The 21,239-nt window shown below is 42.5% G+C and overlaps 1 protein-coding gene across 1 annotated transcript in view; it reads right to left on the bottom strand.

Annotated features, from left to right (window-relative positions):
• The window catches only part of LOC137536658 (transient receptor potential cation channel subfamily V member 6-like), a 59,147-nt gene that overhangs the window by 26,423 nt on the left and 11,485 nt on the right, over nt 1-21,239 (bottom strand). The window contains exons 3-6 of the mRNA XM_068258900.1: nt 16,566-16,664; nt 7,054-7,226; nt 5,371-5,517; nt 3,218-3,430 (exon numbers count right to left, since the gene is read on the bottom strand). Of these exons, the coding sequence (XP_068115001.1) occupies nt 3,218-3,430; nt 5,371-5,517; nt 7,054-7,226; nt 16,566-16,664 (632 nt within the window). The remainder of the gene's footprint in view (nt 1-3,217; nt 3,431-5,370; nt 5,518-7,053; nt 7,227-16,565; nt 16,665-21,239) is intronic.

The following is a 21,239-nucleotide window of genomic DNA, read 5'->3' as shown; positions in this document are numbered from 1 at the left end:
TATGTGCAGTGTTAGTTTTCTGCCACACATAGCGTTTCGCATTTTGGCCAAAAAGTTCCATTTTGGTCTCATCTGACCAGAGCACCTTCTTCCACATGATTGCTGTGTCCCCCACATGGCTTGTGGCAAACTGCAAACGGGACTTCTTATGCTTTCTGTTAACAATGCCTTTCTTCTTGCCCCTCTTCCATAAAGGCCAACGTTGTACAGTGCATGGCTCTCCTTGTTCGGCTTGTGAGTTTAGGTGGATGGTCTTGTCTTGGTAGGTGTACAGTTGTGCCATACTCCTTCCATTTCTGAATGATCGCTTGATTGCTTGAACAGTGCTCCGTGGAATGTTCAAGGCTTTGGAAATCTTTTTGTAGCCTAAGCCTGCTTTAAATTTCTCAATAACTTGATCCCTGACCTGTCTTGGACCTGTGTTGTGTGTTCTTTGGACTTCACGCTGTTGTTGCTCCCAATATTCTCTTAGACAATATTCTCTTAGAGGCCCTCACAGAGCAGCTGTATTTGTACTGACATTAGATTACACACAGGTGCACTCTATTTAGTCATTAGCACTCATCAGGCAATATATATAGGCAATTGACTGCACTCAGATCAAAGGGGGCCGAATAATTATGCACACACCACTTTGCAGTTATTTATTTGTAAAAAATGTTTGGAATCATGTATGATTTTCGTTCCACTTCTCATGTGTACACCACTTTGTGTTGGTCTTTCATGTGGCATTCCAATAAAATTGATTCATGTTTGTGGCAGTAATATGACAAAATGTGGAAAACTTCAAGGGGGCCGAATACTTTTGCAACCCACTGTAGCTAGTTTAGTGCCCAGTATAGCTAGTATAGTGCCCCAGTATGGCTAGTATAGTGCCCAGTATAGCTAGTATAGTCCCAGTATGGGTAGGTAGTGCCCCAGTATAGCTAGTATAGCCCCAGTATAGCTAGTATTGTGCCCAGTATAGCTAGTATAGTGCCCAGTATAGCTAGTATAGTGCCCAGTATAGCTAGTATAGTGCCCAGTATAGCTAGTATAGTGCCCAGTATAGCTAGTATAGTGCCCCAGTATGGCTAGTATAGTGCCCCAGTATGGCTAGTATAGTGCCCCAGTATAGCTAGTATAGTGCCCCAGTATGGCTAGTATAGTGCCCAGTATAGCTAGTATAGTCCCAGTATGGGTAGGTAGTGCCCCAGTATAGCTAGTATAGCCCCAGTATGGCTAGTATAGTGCCCAGTATAGCTAGTATAGTGCCCAGTATAGCTAGTATAGTGCCCAGTATAGCTAGTATAGCCCCAGTATAGGTAGTATAGTGCTCAGTATAGCTAGCATAGTGCCCAGTATGGCTAGTATAGTGCCCAGTATGGCTAGTATAGTCCCAGTATGGGTAGGTGTTATGGGTAGATGCTAATAAGAGGAGAGCAACTGGGGGAGTATAAGGAAGGAAGCAGCCGCCCGCTCATAAGGTAACAGGAGCGGTGGCCGCGGAGGGGGGAGGGGCAAGAGGCCAGACACGCCGTGGCCCGGTGGTTGGGGACCCATGCCATACATGGTAAATTTTTTTCCTTTTTTTTTTTTTGATTAGAAAATTTTGTTAGATTATTCCGTTAGATTGAATATAACATTTTCCAACATGTCTGATCAGATTTTTATTTTTAAAAACGTGATAATCGTTCATTATTCTTGATTGAATAAAAGGATTCTTTTTGACTTTCATTTGATTGTTTTGGTCAAATAAACGTGAAAATTGAAAATCTTTATTGTACCGTGTATGGGCACCATAAAATAAATCTTATCCTATTTTTTCATAGAAAACACTCCTATAATATGTTTACAGTGAATCCACGGTGATTTATTGATTTTTTATTTTTATTTTTTAGATCATCATTTTTTATTTTTTGTGCATAATTCATTTGTTGGTCTGTAGGTGTCCCCCCATTGAAATTCCACACCTTCAGGACTTCTTGCAAGGCTTCGGAATTACTCGCGTCAACAAGTGCTTCCAAAGATGGGAGCCTCCATACTGCACATGTGCAAGCCTGGACACATATGCAGTAGAGACCCGCTTATCTTCAGATTCAGAAACATTCACAATCAGTCCTGAAGGCATATTTGACCAGTTTGACCAGTTGGTGGAATAACTTCAATGGGAGCACAGCGGTGGAACGAGGGTAAAAAAACATGAGAAAACAGCTGAACAATGCTGATGAGACTGAAACATGTTCCACAACTGCGGACACAGTTCTATAAAACACTGCTTATTAGTGATGAGCACAAATTTCATATAATCGTAATTTGCTATTGTGATGCAAAATTGTAATGGGAAATTTTGGGAAATATCTTAATTAATTTTGTATGCAATTTTGTGCTGACTTTAGCACTTAATAGCAAAACGCGGGCAGCACGGTGGTGTAGTGGTTAGCGCTCTCGCCTTGCAGTGCTGGGTCTCCGGTTTGTATCCCAGCCAGGTCAACATCTGCAAAGAGTTTGTATGTTCTGCATGGGTTTCCTCTGGGCACTCCAGTTTCATCCCACATCCCAAAAACATACAGATAAGTTGATTGGCTTCCCCCTAAATCGGGCCTAGACTATGATACATGCACTACACAATACATACATAGACATAGGACTATGGTAGGGATTAGATTGTGAGCCCCTCTAAGGGACAGTTAGTGACAAGACTATATACGCTGTACAGCGCTGTGTAATATGTCGGCGCTATATAAATAAATAAATAAATAAATAAATAAAAGCCCCATGCATGCGGTCATCATCGAAATTGCTATGTATGTTAAGAAGAATAGTGGGAATAAGACACACACCAAAAAGGACTTTTTTTTAAATAATTGATTTCGAAAATGCAAAGGAAAAATGTTTTTTAAACTGTAATTTTTTAAAAATAGTTTATTTCTTTGCATATTTAAAATTGATTTGTGTTTTTGAAAAATTCTTCTTTTAACTTGCTCCCACCTGTTGATGATAGCATGTAAAGGGGCTTTTCTATTAACCTCTAAATTTGGCACAGTGGGTAGTCCAAGTATTTTTTCTCCTGAGGTAGCTTTCTCTCGTTCTACTATAAGGGCTTACAAAAAGGTAAGCAAGGCCATACCTATTCCATTGCTAAATAAACACACTCATACACACATACATTTTTATATAACTAGGTACCAAAGTGACTATTTGATTTCCACTTTAAGAACTTATAAAATGTTCTTACACTTAGATTTTTCTGAACCAGTAGGGTGATGTCCCTGTCATTTGTTTTGTTGTCCAGCCTTGGTTTAAGAGGTCGGTTAGCGCAGGAGAGAGAGACACATGTCATATAGAGGATATAAATTAGAGCCAGTGTCCAGAAATATGGCCGCCCGAACCTATACCACTTCCTGTTGATCAGTTCATTTACCGGAGAGATGTCCAGAATACGGCGAGCCTAAGAAGAAAGGAGGATTTTGGTTAATGGGGTTTGCAGTGGATGTACTGGAGTTTTACCAGGGATGCTTCTGAATTTTTGTTAAAAACATTTTCACAAAGAAAAAAAAAGCCATTTTTGATTTTGGGAAACTATTACTAAAAATACATTGGGCTCTATTCACCAAACTTCTTATACATGACGTATTTATTACCTAATTAATATAACCTTTCAGCACATTTACAATCAAAATAATCACTCAAAGTAAGTTGTTCCTGATTAACTTCATTTCAATGATACTTTTATTACCTTAATCATATTATATTGTTGCTCTTTGGGAGCTTAAAAATGTAACATAGATAACATGAAAACAGAGGAAAACCAGTGAAAAAGCCCTGTGAATCACGCCCATTGTATTATTGCAGTATGGTCAAAGAAAACAAATGTTTCTTTCCAATGCGAAAATTCTCCAAAAAACACAAAAAGTGGAATTTTTACTGCAATTTTTTTTTTATTTTATTGCAAAAAAAAAAAAAAAAAAAAATATCACAAGCTTACTACATCTTTCGGTTGCATTTTCACTTGAAAGTCAAATTTTACATTATTTTTGTGAAAATTAATGCGAAAAGAATATTGGCATTTTCGCTCATCACTGACTGAGTTTTACAAACAACAACAGACAGAAATGTTGAAGAACTAGAGGCAAGATAGAATGGCTTCCATTCTCAATGAGTTGCCACATTTGTAATGAAAGGTCGGAAAATTGCAGACTAAAGTATGACCACGTTCACATTTACAATGTTTTCCGTCTGAAGTTACTGTTTCAGGAAAAGTGTGGGAAAAAAAGTGATAAAGTGATAAAAGTGCGGTAACATGTCAATAAAAAATTTAAATTTAGCAAAAAATGTAATTCATAATGAAAAAAGGGCACTTTTTTATCATCAATTACTGATTTTTTTTTTTATCACCTGCAAATACCTGGTACTATTTTTTGGAAACAGTAAAAAAGGGCGCAGGTGGCTAGTGGACAAATCGGGCGCCGCCATTCACTCCCATAATATTGTTTACTGGGCGCCGAACAGGAAAAAAGGGCGCCCGAAAATAATAACGTTTTCCAACGGCGCCCGAAGATTTTTAATGTTTTATAACTGCTTGTGATGATTTACGTTTCCTATTTCAATAAAACATAATTTTAAATGTTATCCCTTACTGTTGTAAAACATTATTTACAAAATAAAGCGATCAGTACGTAACGTAAATTGTAATATATTTTATCCCTTACTGTTTCTAAAACATTATTCTACACACAAAACAGTGATCACTAAGGAGGGTCTTAGGTTTAGGCACCACCAGGGGGGTCTTAGGTTTAGGCACCACCAGGGGGGTCGTAGGTTTAGGCACCACCAGGGAGGGTCTTAGGTTTAGGCACCACCAGGGAGGGTCTTAGGTTTAGGCACCACCAGGGAGGGTCTTAGGTTTAGGCACCACCAGGGGGGTCTTAGTTTTAGGCACCACCAGGGGGTCTTAGGGTTAGGCACCAATACGGGGGTCTAGGGGTTAGGGGTAGGTACAGGGAGGGTTACGTACTAATTTTTTTTTAAACGTTATTATGCATTTCAGTTTTTAAACGGAAAATTTACGTTTTCACAATTGCCGATTTCATGCACATTATTTAATGATTTATAACTTCATAAAACGTTATTTATAAACGAAATATAGTACAATATATTTTTAAACGTTATCCATGCTTATCGTTTAAAACCCCGCGCCCTTTTTTCCCAGCGCCCCTTTTTAACGTACACCTATTTTTTCACTTCACAACCAATTACATGTAGTCTAGAGCCTTTTGAGCTGTGTGTGCTGTGTGTGCACATATTCTGCATCTTTACCAAACGTTTATCATGGAAACTCTTGCAAAGCAAAATGTCACAATTTTGCTCATCTATAATTCCTGTACATACCTCTCGCTTTTTTCCAGAGACCACCAAATTCAGCACAGACTTGGGATCCCCCCATGTATCAATTTCCGTCAAGTCATAAAGATAGCAGCTAATGGGACCAAATGTCCATTGAAGTTGTCTTCTCTTCTGGACTATGTGTTGAAATAGCTGAGTAAGAAAAAACACATTCACACATACTGTGTAAAGCAGCACAAAGACCACCATAAGCGTGTGAAAGAATTTCAAGCGATTAAAAAGAAAAAAAAATGTAATGCATACAAAAGTAAATTTACATTAGTTACCAACGCACAACTTTTTTTCTTTGGATGTCTGTTCTTTTTTTTTTTTAATATAAGCATATCTAAAATACCTAGGTGCCTGGCTCCTGTTGTTCCTTATTGCCAGCAGTGTAGGCATTGCTTCACTCAACACAGAGCAGATTTCCTGATCAGCTTACGTTTTCCCTAAGCTGAGTGGCAAGCAGTGCAGTCTGCAACTACAGTTCCTCTTCAATGTGTAATAACAAAATGTACCTTTCCCCACATCTTTCCCATTGTTTACAATTCATTAACTAGCTCATTTTTTACAGCTCACCCGTAGCACTGGCCACAAAGTTAATCTCTCAGCAGAGGGAGGGGGTGGTCTTAATCAGGTGTTCTCTGCTCATAGAGAAAAACTGACTATTTGTATAAGGAAAAACTGAACTGTTGTCATCTCAACAGGAAATGGATCTAGAGGACACAGCCAGCTACCCAGGTATTTACAAAAAAAATGACTGCGAAATGTACAAAGCGCAGTCACTTACAGTGTTGGTGATGTTGATTAATTCAATTCCAAGCTACATAAATTTACATAGAATTAACATAATTCATTGCATTAACTCAAAAATATATGAATTTCAATAATCATCTCTATTTGTAACAGGTACATACACATGTGCAACTTAAAGCGGGATTGTCACCCTAAAAATTAAATTTAAACAGCAACTGGTCTGAGTGTATTACATGATGAAGATGCTAATCCTGCATTCAAAACTTTTTCTGCTGTTATGGTTTAGTGTCATCATACCTTAGGAGCACTGGCCCTTTAATAGTCATTGCCATTCAGTTGCATGCTGGGGGTTCTTTTTATCTATAATCTATTCCTCCTTTTCCCTTTATTTCCCTGCCTAACTGGCTAGTTGAAACATGATCCTTTGCTCACTGGTGTTTACAAGCAAGGCTGAGGTGACTCAGCGATTGGAGGAAAAAAGAAAAAAAAATCAAGGGAAGAAATGACATCAGGATTTAGCCTCAAACTGTGGGCAAAAAAAAAAAAAAGACATGGTTCCCACCAGGAACAGAATTCTCTTCATTTCCTATATAAAATTCACTGTTATCAAAACGTGAACAGTACAATACATGTGTTATGTAAGTAGATCAAGTATTTATCTACTTATATATGCATTTTTTTCATGGCATAGTACTAATCCTCCTGCTTTAAACTCTTGGCGGCAATCCCAAGTCAGGCTTGGGGTGGAAAGAAAAAGCCAGGAGCGGTAATCTGGTGGTGACTCGGGGAGGAGACGGAAGGCATGCAGAGACTGAAAATTATCAATTCTCAGATAATTAAGATGGCAGCTGATTGCTGGGTCAAACATCCTCTGAATGTGACATTAACATGCTTTGTTACTACAATTTCACAACTGTGACTATGTATACATACCACCGTGTTACCGTCCACTGCAGCCATCTTTAGAGGAGTCAAGCCATCATTATTGCAGAGGTCTTCTAAACCTGGCCCACATCTCTCTTTGTGATAGCATAGGATGAGGTCATACATCTGGCAGGCAGACATCTTGTTTGGTTGCAAAGCTAGAATATGGAGAATGGTGTTTCCTGGAAAAGGGAGAGAATGAAACTTTTCTAATAGGAGGAGAAATCCAAATATTCTACATTTTCTTAATTTCATTTGCATCCAACATTTACATGCCAATATGGCACCATGATGTAATTGAAAAAAAGAGTGTTGGCTTCTACTGGCCTGTGGATGACTGATTGCACCTTCCCTCTTAAAAGGGTTCTTTCGCGAAAAAAGTAGGCAGTTAAAAAATGTGACAGATGACAGGTTTTGGGCCAGTCCATCTTTTTAAGGGGGATTCTCAGGGCTTTCTTTGTTTTCAACAGCATTTCCTGAACAACAGTTTCAAAATCTAACTGACATAATAGTATGCAAGTGATTAGGGAGGCCGGCTAGTATCTTGCTATTTTGGCAGTTAAACTGTTCAGGAAATGCTGTTGAAAACAAAGAAAGCCTCGAGAATCCCCCTTAAAAAGATGGACTGGCCCAAAACCTGTCATCTGTCACATTTTTTAACTGCCTACTTTTTTCGCGAAAGAACCCCTTTAAGCAATTAATCAGTTGGGCTGTTCTTAAAGTGAACCCGAGGTGAAAATAAACTGATGAGATAAACAATTATATTTATCCTCCTACTCTTAAAAAATTACTTTTCACTTTTTTAAGTGTCTCATGGTTTTCTTTTATATTTAAACATTTACAAAGTAGGTTGAATGTTTTACTGTCTCTAATCAGTGACAGCCTATTAAGTGTCCCAGAATTAGAAAAAGGTTAATAGTTCATGTATTTTTATCTCCCCCTGTCCTCAAAAGTTGTATTCTGCCAGGAAAACTTTTATGGCCGAATTTACTTATCAGTGATGTTTACTATATTCCCTGACGAGGTACCGACAAGACAGAAGCTGTCACATCCCTGATAGTAATTAACTCTTTCAGGCAGCAAAATAAAACAAGTAAACAGCCTGGTTATTAATATGTTTTGTACTGTACATACACTTGTTAATCTCATTGTGTAACATATCGCCTCGGGTACACTTAAAGTTTCAAGGTAGGTTATAAAACAATCTTGTGTATCAGGGATTAAAGAACCACTATCACAAAAAAAGTAACATTTAAAATACACATACTTTAAGAGACACTGAAGCAAAAAAATAAATAAATAAAAATGATATAATGAATTGGTTGTGTAGTATGGATATTTACCAGAACATTAGTAGCAAAGAAAATATTCTCATATTTTTCTTTTCAGTTATATAGTGCTTTTTTATAACATTGCATCATTCTTTAATATTTGCAGTTTACACACTACTCAGCATTCTAAACAAGATGTATTTTATAGAGCAGACTAGTAACCTATTGACCTGTCATCTGCAGAGAAAAAGAAAATGCAGTGACTGACAATTGATATAACAAGACAGAGCCCTCTGAGACTCTGAAAGTTGTGGAGCTCAATGGCTCTTTTGCATAGATAAAAACTGGAGTTTCTTAACTATTCCTGTACTTGAAACAATATTAGACTTATGTCTCTGCTCCTAATGTTTTATTTCTTAGCTGTTCTACAAACACAAATCATTTTATCATATTTTTTTTCGCTTCAGTGTCTCTTTAAGAAGTGCATTTCTCCCAGAGTAAAATACACTAGTCCATCTCCTAATGGGGGTTCTCAGCATTTACTTTAAAAAATAAAACAAGAAAAAACACCCCCTGGAATGGATCTATGCGCGATGTTAGAGCACGGCAGACTAGTTGAAATCTACATCCTGTCAGAGCCATGCGCAGCCACCTGCAGGACATAGATTTCAATTAACGCAGTCTGGAAGCAATGGATCTTCGCAGCAAATTCCAGGTTCTTCCTCACTCTCGTAAACACTAGAGATGGCCCAAACAGTTCGCCGGCGAACTTGTTTGAGGCGAACCACGATTTTTTTTCTAAAAAGCTTTGGTTCGCATTTTTCCCATAGACTTTAATGGCGCCGATTTTAGCGGTTAATAACAAATCCCCCTTACATAGTAGAAACACCAAAGGTACGTGGAGGGGGTCAGTGACTAAAAGAGAATTTATTTTTTTCAAAAGACCTTATACTTTTTGAGAAAATCAATTTTAAAGATCTCCTGCTGAGTGTGGCAAATGTTCCCACCGCCACCGACTTTAATGGTTAATAGCAAATCCCCCTTAACCACTTTATCCTCCTTGACGTATAAAAACATCAAGGAGGACAGGCGCGCTCCCGCGGCCGATCGCGCGCGTGCACGCGCACTCCCGGCCGCGGATTCGGTAGCCCAGGAATCAATGTTGGCCGATCACTGATTCCTCTCCCCCGCTGAAAAAGCGACAGCTTCTCTCGGAAGCTACGCTTTTTCTGAAGCTATGTCCCTCTAAGCGTACATTGTACGCTTAGAGTGACGTCATGTAAACAAAATCGAGATTGCCATCTTGTGGCCAAAAAGTAAAACTACAAGTAAAAGTAAAAAAACATTACAATGCACAAATATTTCCCCAAATAAAACACAATTTATATCCCACCCTCCCAAAAATGCCCACATAAAATGTTTAATAAAAAAAAAAAAAACATTACTATTAAAAAAAACAACACATAAATATTTACCTAAGAGTCTAAACTTTTTAAATATCTATGTAAAGATGAAATATTACTCTCTATTTTTTTTTTATAAGCATGTAAATAGTGATAAATGCAAAACGGAAAAAATGCTCTTTTATTCCAAATAAAATATTGTCGCGATACATTGTAATAGGGACATAATTTAAACGGTGAAATAACCGTGACACAAGGCGCAAATACAATACGTGCGTTTTAATTATGGAGGCATGTATTCTTTTAAAACTATAATGGCCGAAAACTGACAAATAATGCATTTTTTCATTTTGTTTTCTTATTCTTACTGTTAAAATACATTTACAGTAAGGTAGCTCTTAGCAAAATGTACCTACCAAAAAAAGCCTAATTGGTGGCGGAAAAAAACGAGATATAGATCAGTTCATTGTGATAAGTAGTGATAAAGATATAGGCTAATGAATGGGAGGTGAACATTGCTTGGATGCATAAAGTGAAAACGACTGAGAGCTTTAGGGCTCGTTTCCACTATTGCGGTGCAGAATCGCCTGGATTCCACCGCTGTTGAAATTCCATGAATTAGCATGCGGATGCGAATTTTTGCGCGTTTTTTGCCGCGAATTTGCATGCGAATTCGCATAGGTGAGGGTATATGCGAAATTAACCATGTCACTGCCTGTTTGAATTACATTGGTACCTATGCGAATTTGCATGCGAATTCGCATGAAAATTCGCATACCATAGCCGCATGCGAATTTCCTATTAAATACATTAGCGGCGATTCGCATGCATTCCACTCGCAGGCGAATTCGTTGGCTCTTTTGTGCGTTTTTTTACCGCTGAAAAAAACGCACCTCAACAACGCTACAGTGGAAACAGGCCCATCCACTTGCATTACATGTGCGAATCTGCATGCGTTGGACGCATGCAGATTCGCGATAGTGGAAACGAGCCCTAAGGGGTTACATGCCAGAAACACCAAATTTGCATGGAAATGTTAAGAACAGTGGGAACAAGATGACATTTTTTTTTCAAAAAGACCTTATACTTTTTGATAAAATCAATTTTAAAAGTTCAAAGAAAATTAGTATACATTTAAATCTAAAAATGACATTTCTGCGGGAAAAAAATTCCAGCCGACTTTAGCAGTTAATAGCAGTTAATAGCAAAGGCCCCTTATATCCTAGCAACACCAAATCTGCAGGATATGTTAAAAAGATAGTGGTAAACAATATTTTAAAAAATAAAAAATTGTATTTTTTTATTTAATTTTTTTATATGTTCAGAGCATGGGAAATTTCCCCCCCAAAAATGATGTGGGGTCCCCCTTCTGAACTCTCTGTAACCACTTGTCCCCCATGGAGGCTGGGATAGCCAGAATGTGGAGCCCCGGCCACGTGTGGTTTCGCACCCTGAGCTATACCCGCCCGCATGGTCCATAATATGGGGGGGGGGGAGGGCTCCGGGGGAGAGGGGCTTCCCCTCTCCCCCAGAGCCCTTGTCCAATCCATGGAGAAGGGGCTCTTCCCCACCTCCGGTGCCCAAGGAGGAGGTGGGGGTGACGACTCACTGGGGGGGTTTATGGTGGCATCTGGGAGTCCTCTTTGAGAAAAGGGCCCTAGATGCCCACCCCCCTACCAGGAAAAATGAGTATAGGGGTACAAAGTACCCCTTACCCATTTCCACAAAGGGTTAAATGAAATAAAAACACAACTACGATAAAAGTATTTTATTTATCTAAATTAACCATAAATACTTACCTGTGCCTTTAAAAAAAGTTCCCACGCCAATATTCTCGGAAATGATTCCACACCAATATCCACTCATCTTGCATTCTTCAATTAAGTTGATTGAAGATCTCCACCGCCCCCCACATAGCAGAGAATGCGTCTTGTAAGGACGCTGCACTGCCGGCTCCCGCAGTCATCCCCGCCTCCTCACCTGTCACCCTCACCTAGGCTGGTGCCCGGTGCACCCATGGGTTCACTGGGTGCCAGCCTAGGTGAAGGTGACAGGGGAAGTCAGGTGGAGAGACAGCGGGAGCCGGCAGCTATGTGTCTGCACAAGACGCATTCTCAGCTATACTAACCGGCTCATGAATGAGCCGGTTCTTTTTAATGAATTAAATCGAATGAATCGGCTCTGAACCGATTACTATTTTTCTTTGAACTTTTAAAATTGATTTTCTCAAAAAGTATTAGGTCTTTTTGCAAAAAAATGTTTCCTTTTGTTCCCACTGTTCTTCTTAACACTCCCATGCAAATTTGGTGTTTCTGGCATTTAAGGGGGCTTTGCTATTAACCATTAAAGTCGTTGGGGGGTTGGAACATTTCCCACACTCAGCAGGAGATCTTTAAAATCGATTTTCTCAAAAAGTATAAGGTCTTTTTGAAAAAAAAAATTCCTCTTGTAGTCACTGACCCCCTCCAGGTGTTAGACCCCTTGAAACATCTTTTTCATCACTTTTGTGGCCAGAAACAGTGTTTGTAGTTTTTAAAGTTCGCCTGCCCATTGAAGTTTATTGTAGCTCGTATGGTTCGCGTGAAAACGAACTTTTGCAGAAGTTCACGTTCAAGGTTCACAAACTCAAAATCAGAGGTTTGAGCCATCTCTAGTAAACACACCCAAGCCTTCAGAACAGGAAAGATAGTGATATGGTGCTACGTTACTCTCTTCTCTGAAATTGCTGAGTCGTCTCATCCGGTGTCACTTCCAAATTTTGACCAAAGTCATTTTCGCGGCAAAAATGTTATTTCAATTTTGAAAAAATATTTACAAAAATACATACACTCGAAACAAATTTTTCTTTACGATGTGCAAATTTGCAAAAAATATTATTTTTACTGCAGAAATTTGTGGGAAAATGAAAAAAATATTTTAGCGCATAAATTCATGAACAATTACAAACGTATAACCAAAATAATTTTCATGGGATTCTGGTTTGAAAATTAAAGGGACAATTAAGGCTAAAAAAAAAAAATTTAAAATGAGTTTTACTAACCTGGGGCTTTCACCAGCCTCCGGCAGCTGTCCCGTACACATGCAGTCTCACTCGGATCCCCCTATCCCCGCCGGCAGCTACTTCCGACAGGCCTGGAAACGCAAGTGATTCTTCGCATTTCTGGCCGCAATAGCACCCTCTATACTGCTATTGCGAACAAGAACGTGAAGAATCACTTGTGTTCCCAGGCCTGTTGCCGAAAATGGAAGTAGCTACCAGCGGGCACAGGAGGATCCGAGCGAGACTGCGTGGGCATTGGACAGCTGCAGGGGGCTGGTAGAATCCCCAGGTGAGTAAAACTTTTTTTTTTTAGCCTTAAAGGGATACTGTAGGGGGGTCGGGGGAAAATGAGTTGAAGTTACCCGGGGCTTCTAATGGCCCCCCACAGACATCCTGTGCCCGCGCAGCCACTCACTGATGCTCCGGCCCCGCCTCCAGTTCACTTTTGGAATTTCTGACTTTAAAGTCAGAAAACCACTGCGCCTGCATTGCCGTGTCCTCGCTCCCACTGATGGCACCAGGAGCATACTGCGCAGACCAAAGACCATACTGGGCCTGTGCAATACTCTCCTGGTGACATCAGCGGGAGCAAGGATGCAGCTGCGCAGGCGCAGTGGTTTTCAGACTTTAAAGTCTGAAATTCCAGAAGTGAACCGGAGGCGGGGCAGGAGCATCGGTGAGTGGCTGCGTGGGTACAGGATGTCTGCGGGGGACCATTAGAAGCCCCGGGTAAGTTCAACTCATTTTCCCCCGACCCCCCTACAGTATTCCTTTAAGTGTCCCTTTACATTTTACATTATTTTCACAAAAATGAATGTGAAAAGAATATCGTCATATTCGCTCATCACTGTCCTCATCAACCCGTGGCCTTAGTTCTCAGTAGTGTTGGGCGAACAGTGTTCGCCACTGTTCGGGTTCTGCAGAACATCACCCTGTTCGGGTGATGTTCGAGTTCGGCCGAACACCTGGTGGTGTTCGGCCAAACTGTTCGGGTTCGCCCGAACTGCTGAATGCCCGGCCGAACAGGGCCCTGTTCGGCACGAATACGGCCCCCCTATGGGGTCGCAGGCATAAGGGAAGAGCATGCCCCGATCGCGGGGGGGGGGGGGGTCGGAAATTCCCCCCACCCCCTCCGCTAGTGCTCCCCCCTCTGCCCGCTTCCCCATACAAAAGTTTGACGAAAGTAAAATAGTACCGGTGGTGGTGGCTGGCTGCTGCAGTGGCTGGCTGGCACTATGAAGTGACTGAGGAGGAGGAGTCGGAGTAGGACGCGTTGAGGGAGGCCGGGCAGCGGGCGGTTCAGCGGTAGTACCCTTGTGGTACTTCCGCCCTTTCTCTGACCTCACGTCCTCTGCGTGATGACGCATACGAGGGTACGCGTGACGCGTACCCTCGTATGCAGAGGACGTGAGGTCAGAGAAAGGGCGGAAGTACCACAAGGGTACTACCACTGAACCGCCCGCTGCCCGGCCTCCCTCAACGCGTCCTACTCCGACTCCTCCTCCTCAGTCACTTCATAGTGCCAGCCAGCCACTGCAGCAGCCAGCCACCACCACCGGTACTATTTTACTTTCGTCAAACTTTTGTATGGGGAAGCGGGCAGAGGGGGGAGCACTAGCGGAGGGGGTGGGGGGAATTTCCGACCCCCCCGCGATCGGGGCATGCTCCCCTCTTATGACTGCGACCCCATAGGGCCCCCAAAAGCGGGATGTTCGGGGAGTTCGGCCCGAACATGCCGAACATCGCGGCCATGTTCGGCGAACGTTCCCGAACCCGAACATCCAGGTGTTCGCCCAACACTAGTTCTCAGCTGGCATTGCTAAGCAAAATAATTTTTGTGGCGCTATCACTGCTAGGCCAGGGGTCAGGTACAATCTGCTGGAGTCACTGGTCTGCTCAAAACTGTGCTGCACTGTGGCTGCACTGCACCAAAAAAGAAATATACAAGCAGTGCTTGAGTACAGGGGTGCTTGGATACCCCCTTTCAAAATCTGAATTGATTCGGATCCGGATACCCAGATATCCGGATCAGATATCCAAATCCAAACTTTTTGATATCCGAATAGAATCGGATATCCGGACCCAGTATCCGGGATATCCATGCGGATTCGGCTATCTGGATAGAAAACCGGAAGTGGCCTTTAAATTGCTGCTAAAACATTTTTTAGGGTAAATGAGGCATGTAGCATCATGTTTTTTTTTAAAGGGATACACTTATTGATTATGTGGGGACTTAAAATCCCCCCCCCCCCAAAAAAAAAAAAAGAAAATGGCTGTCAATTAACATCAGGACTAGGTTCCAGACAGTGGTCGTGCAGCCCACATTGTGTCCAAATTCCAACCGCACAACTGGGACATCACAGTTTTCAGGCCGGACACCTCCAAAAAATTATGCAGCAATTGTGTTTTGGGTTAAATATAGGTGGTATCAGTGGCCTGTGGCACCCTGGCGGTGGGAGCAGCACAGGCATCAGGAGCAGGGCAATGCAGCAGCAGCAGGTGTAGCATCTGCCAGGAGCATGCCGGACGTGGCACTTGGCAGTGGCACGTGGGACTTGGCAGTGGCACGTGGCACTTGTCACGTGGCACTTGTCACTTGTTGGGCGAGTCTTTCCCTATTGTTGGCAAGAGGTGGACATGAAGTGGCTGGGAATCACTATGCCTGCCTTACCACCACCACCACAACCTCCTGGCTCCTCTTTATTAACTATTACTAACTAAGCCGCCTGGTTCACAATTTTTTTAAAGCCGTGTTACCACCAACGCTACGTGCCACGTACATGTGCCATGTGGCATTTGGCACTTGGCACGTGACACTTGGCACGTGGCACTTGGCATGTGCCAAATGCCACATGGCATGTGTACGTGGCACGTAGCGTTAGTGGTAACACGGCTGTAACAAAATTGTGAACCAGGCGGCTTAGTTAGTAATAGTTAATAAGGAGGAGCCAGGAGGTTGTGGTGGTGGTGGTAAGGCAGGCATAGTGATTCCCAGCCACTTCATGTCCACCTCTTGCCAACAATAGGGAAAGACTCGCCCAACAGGCTCTGGCGGCGGTTTTTCCTTGCACGAGAAGCGATGGAGGGAGCAGAGAAGGCCACTGAGGACTGGCTGCCAGAACAGGCCTCAGTGTCAGCAGGAGTAGCAGAGGGGGTTCTGGTGCTCCAGCTTGCTTTAGCCACATGATGTGGGGTACTTGTACTTTATTGATATCAGGGTTGGACTTTAAAGCAAATCAGCACGGAGTGACAGTCAGACAGCAGAGGAGAAGACACTAGTGCACACTAACTGTCACACTGGCACTGCTCAGCAGCACAGCAGTTCTGTAGTAAGCTAACACAGTAGTACTACTCTAACAACTAACTAGCACTAGGGATGATCAGAAAGAGCAAATTCCGTTACGCCGGAAATCACGGATTCCGTCAGTGTTAAATTCCATCGCTACGAAAATTTGTACGAAATTCCACGGAATTCCGGATTCCGTCGGAAAAATTGAAAAAAATCACTAAAGTAACTTTATTTACCTATAGTCCCTATTAACTTAGTCCTCTCCTCCCTTCGTCCTCTCCTCCCAGAGGAAGGAGGGTCTCATCTTCCAGGGAATTGTAGTATTTCAAAAGCCAGCTTACATACCGTGGCTGGGAATTGAACCCAGGTCTCAGTGTGTGGTAGGTAACTCATATAACTACTATACCACCACCAACACTACATGCTGAAGCCAGCCTAGCATGTACCATTATGATCAATCCAAGATAAAAATTAGCTTGCTTAAGGATTTGTAGCATGTCAAAATGAATCAATCTTACCGTGACAATCGATAGCCTCTGGATCAGCTTCATGTTGCAGCAATAATCGGACCAGTTCTGCATTACCCACACAGGCAGCAAAGGAAAGAACATGTTCTCCTAATAAAGGAAAGAAAAAAAACAGAACTGGTCTCGTCAATACTATATCCGATGTTTGTGATGATGGGCTTTCTGGCGTTCATTTTCCCCATCCAGGCAGGTCTCCTTTATCAATGTGGCAGAGCCAACCCAACTGCTGGGGACACATTCCGGCTGATTTACTAAAGCTACCACACAAGCAGCTAAATTCGTGGGCTCTCAACTTACGTGTGATCCTTCCTACTGTTGGGTAGTGTGATGGTAGTGTGAATGGGATGCTTCACTTGCATAGCCACCGCGCTACGTTAATTATTGTAGTAGAGGCCATGCTAGTCCAGTATCACGGTCGTGCTACCAGCACATTGTGCGGCAACAGGGAGGATCGCAAGCACTGGTGTAACTATAGGCCCTGCAGCCCTTGCCCTCACTCAGGGCAGTTTTGTGGGGCTGGAGGGGTCGCAGCATGAGGGGAAAGCCATGCTGCACTTCGCGGGGAGGGAGGACGGTCCCCCCCCTTCCCTCACCTCAGGATCTCCTTTCTGTGCTCCCCTCCAGCATCAATACCATTGTGTGAGCAGCGGCGGGCAGTTGCAGCTACATACCTTCCGTGCGCTCCAGCGAGGACGTTCCTCTCTCTCTAGCCTCTGACGTGACTTCCTGTATAAACAGGAAGTCATGTCAGAAGCTAGAGAGACTTCCTGTATAGGCTAGAGAGACTTCCTGTATAAACAGGAAGTCGCGTCAGAGGCTAGAGAGAGAGGAACGTCCTCGCTGGAGCGCACAGAAGGTATGTAGCTGCCGCTGCCTGCCGCTGCTCACACAATGGTATTGATGCTGGAGGGGAGCGCAGAGGGGAGAGCCTGAGGTGAGGGAGGGCCGAAGTGCAGCATGGCTTTCCCCCCATGCTGCGACCCCCAAAATGGCCCCGAGTGGGCCCCCCAGGGAGGTCCTCAGAATTTCTGCAGGGGGGCCCGGGGGGACCTAGTTATGCCCCTGATCGCAAGCAAGTTATGAGTGGACACTACGCTGACAGGACCGCAGGCAGTGTGCGCTCAAGAATATAATGCACTGCTTGTGCACAGTAGTTCTAGTAAATCAACCCAACTGGCAGATATGCAATGAACTTTTTCTCCTTAATTTTTACCTAGATGATAATTTTCACACCTTATAAAAAAAAAAGCACATTAAGCAAGCAAGAAAATACTAAGAATAATTTTGACAGTTCTTTTTGACCCCTTTTTGGTACTTTTTTAAATTGAGTGCTCAAACTTAATTTTAAACAGAAGATAACAAATTACGGTAAGTCCGAGGAGAAAAAGTGAATTGACCAATTGCCATTATTTCATATTGGCTAGCTTGAAAAAAGGGTTAAACCACTTTTGAGTTTCCACTGCTGTCTGGTTCCCCATTCTTGAAAATTCCCTATTTCTTGTTCCTGTAATTCCTATGACTTAAAAAGGAACTGCAGTGAAAATATGGTAATGAATAAAACTGTTTATGTTTTTTTTTCTTTTTTTTTTTTTACCATATATTCATTTATAAAATGTTTAGTCAGCGTTTGGTCTTTCCTCACCCTGATTTACATTCTGAAATGTATCACAGGTGGCAGCATCTTCATTCCTGCCAGGTGATCTCTGCGGAAGGTTTGTTTATTGTATGCACAGAGGGAGACACTGCTTGTTTGGCAGTTGGGGACAGACATTAGGCTCGATTCAGTAAACGGTGCTAACCCAGTCAGCACGCCTAAAGGCTTTGGGCGTGCTAACTAGGGTGCTAAGTAGTTAGCACATACAAACTTAGCACCATAGTTAGCACATGCAAACTACTTAGCACCGAAGTTAGGACATGCAAACTACTACTTAGCACCGTGCTAACTAGGGTGCTAAGCTTCATGGTTAGATACCCCTAGTCTTGCTAATTATGATCTTGTAAAAGATATATTTAAGAATATTTGGAAATTTAAATTCAATCTGAGCTCTATATATTATGTGACGATCATTATATTATTGTTAACAATACCTCTCATCTTCCACAGTGATAATTGATGCTGAAGCTACCGTTGGAAAAGTTAGGAGGTGCACTGCTACACTGCATATTCTGTCATATGTTCCTTTTCTTTGTTGAATAAACACAGATTTTTAAAAAAAACTAGGGTGCTAAGTAGTTTACATGTGCTAACTACGGTGCTAAGTAGTTTACATGTGCTAACTACGGTGCTGCTAAGTAGATTGCGTGTAGATTGCATGTGCTAATCGGTTCGGGTATGGGATGCAAGTAGACATGGAAGCTTGAAAGCTGCACAAGTGGTGGGTGGTAGTGGGGACCATGGTGAGAGAGGACACACAGTTATGGGGGGGGGTTGAAGTCAATTGGAAACAATGTGACATAGAAGTTACACATATAAGGGGCATGGTGATATGGAGGCTACTCAGCTGTGAGGAGGGGTGGATAGGGTAAACTGAAGGATGCACTTAAAGCGGAACTGAAATAATTATTAAAGGAGTACTATCGATTGAAACGACTTTTTTTTTTAATACTCTATATTAGTGTACACATTACCACTAGTGCTAGGGGCACTTTATTTATTCACCCAGGTCTCTCTCCCGCTATCCCTGCTTAAACATTCATTTCTCACACAGCTCATAGTAGTTTGGGTCACCCTGAGCTGCTTGGTTACTCTGTCACACAGCTCACAAATCTATGTCACTGTGTCACTCACAGGATGCAGCAGACATGAGGAGAAATAGGCTGATCTGAGGTGGTAACAGGTAACTGAATGAGCTGTAATATAACTAGCTATACCACGAGTCTGTGTTTACACTCAGACTGGCTGCCTGCTTGTGGTGATTCACTCCAGGCTGCATCCACTTTACAAGCTGCTGAGAGGGGCAGACCACTGTCTACAATTAGCATTATTAGTATCTTTATCAGTCAAGAGAAGCAAAGATAATAAACACACATTGCTAGAATCTGTAACCCCTTACCACAATATCAATAAGATTCTTTCAGCAAGGTGATAATTAAACTATAAACTAAGGAGTTGATAGCGACTCCCCTTTGCAGAGACATGGTCTAGCCTTTTGGGAGCTCAGTATTAGATACATTTTGTATCCAACACTGACGCCAAGACTGACGGAGGATTTTACAGCTGAGAGGAACAGCTGTGTGAGGAATCAAATTGCTCCTAGTACTTGCCCTGATGTGTGCTACAACATACAGCATTTAAAAATAAATGCATACATCGATAGTATTCCTTTAAAAAAAAAAAAAAAATAGAGCTTCACTTATCTGGGGCCCCTTGCAGCCTTCCTGTCTTTCGCCAGTCTTCCACAATTCTACATTTTCCCACCCCCAGCTATTTTCAGTTCAGTGGAGGCGTGGCTCCGGGCGCAGTTGCTGTCGACTTGTAAGTCGAAGGTACAACCGCACCGAAAGTAGCTGGCGGAGGAAGAATGGAGTATTGCGGAGGACCGTCGCAGGACAGGAAGGCTGCAAGGGGCTGGCAGAAGCCCCAGGTAAGTGAAACACTTTGTTTTTTTTATTTTTTCAGTTCCACTTTAAAGGGAATCTGAAGCGAGAGGTATATGGAGGCTGTCATTTATTTCCTTTCAAACAATAGCAATTGCCTGGCTATCCTGCTGATCCTCTGCCTCTAATACTTTAGGCCAAAGACTCTGAACAAGCATGCAGCAAATCTTTGTCAGATCTGACAAGATTAGCTGCATGCTTGTTTGTGGTGTGATTCAGACACTACTGCAGCCAAATAAATCAGCAGGGCTGCCAGGCAACTGGTATTGTTTAACTACCTAAGGACCACATCACGCCAATGGGCGTGAACGCGGTGGCTCCCCCAGGACCGCCTAACGCCGATTGGCGTCAAGTCCTGGGGAGTGTCTTGCACGCGCCGATGCGTGCGCATCTTCGCTTGAATGCCGGAACTCTGCTCCATCATCAGTCTTCCATCGGTGATCGCCACTAGGAGACTGTTAGCGAAACCGCTGTCTATTTACATGGTAGAGCGCAGTGTGACACGGCTGTCCCCTGAGACCCACAGGAGTGATCCGCTGTCATAGGCTGAAGCCTAAATAATTACAAAAAGGGAAAATTTATTAAGTAAAGAAACAAATAAATATTAAATAAAAAATAAACAAACATGGCAGGAGTGATCACTGCCCACCCACAGAAAGCTCTGTTGGTGGGCAGAAAAGGAGAGGGGATCACTTGTGTGCCAAGTTGTATGGCCCTGCAGCAAGGTCTTAAAGCTGCAGTGGCCTAAATAGTAAAAAAATAGCCTGGTCACTAGGGGGGTGTAAGCCAATGGTCCTCAAGTGGTTAAAAGGAAATACATATGGCAGCCTCCATATACTTCTCGCTTCAAGTTCCCTTTAAACAGATAGGAATGTTGACAGGGGAGGGGATGCATGATTTGTATTTATGCTTGTGTCTGACTAGTTCTGTAAATAAAAAGCAAAAGTCACATTTCACAGGGAGGAGCCGCATACCATGACACTAAGAAAACTTGCCCACATATTAATGTCATCCACATAGCAGTCAGATAATCATCTTTTGATGAAGGATGACACAGCGTTTTTACAC

The sequence above is a fragment of the Hyperolius riggenbachi genome, chromosome 10 (genome assembly GCF_040937935.1).
Source record: "Hyperolius riggenbachi isolate aHypRig1 chromosome 10, aHypRig1.pri, whole genome shotgun sequence".
Taxonomy (NCBI): domain Eukaryota; kingdom Metazoa; phylum Chordata; class Amphibia; order Anura; family Hyperoliidae; genus Hyperolius; species Hyperolius riggenbachi.
This window is presented reverse-complemented; position numbering and strand designations above follow the sequence as displayed.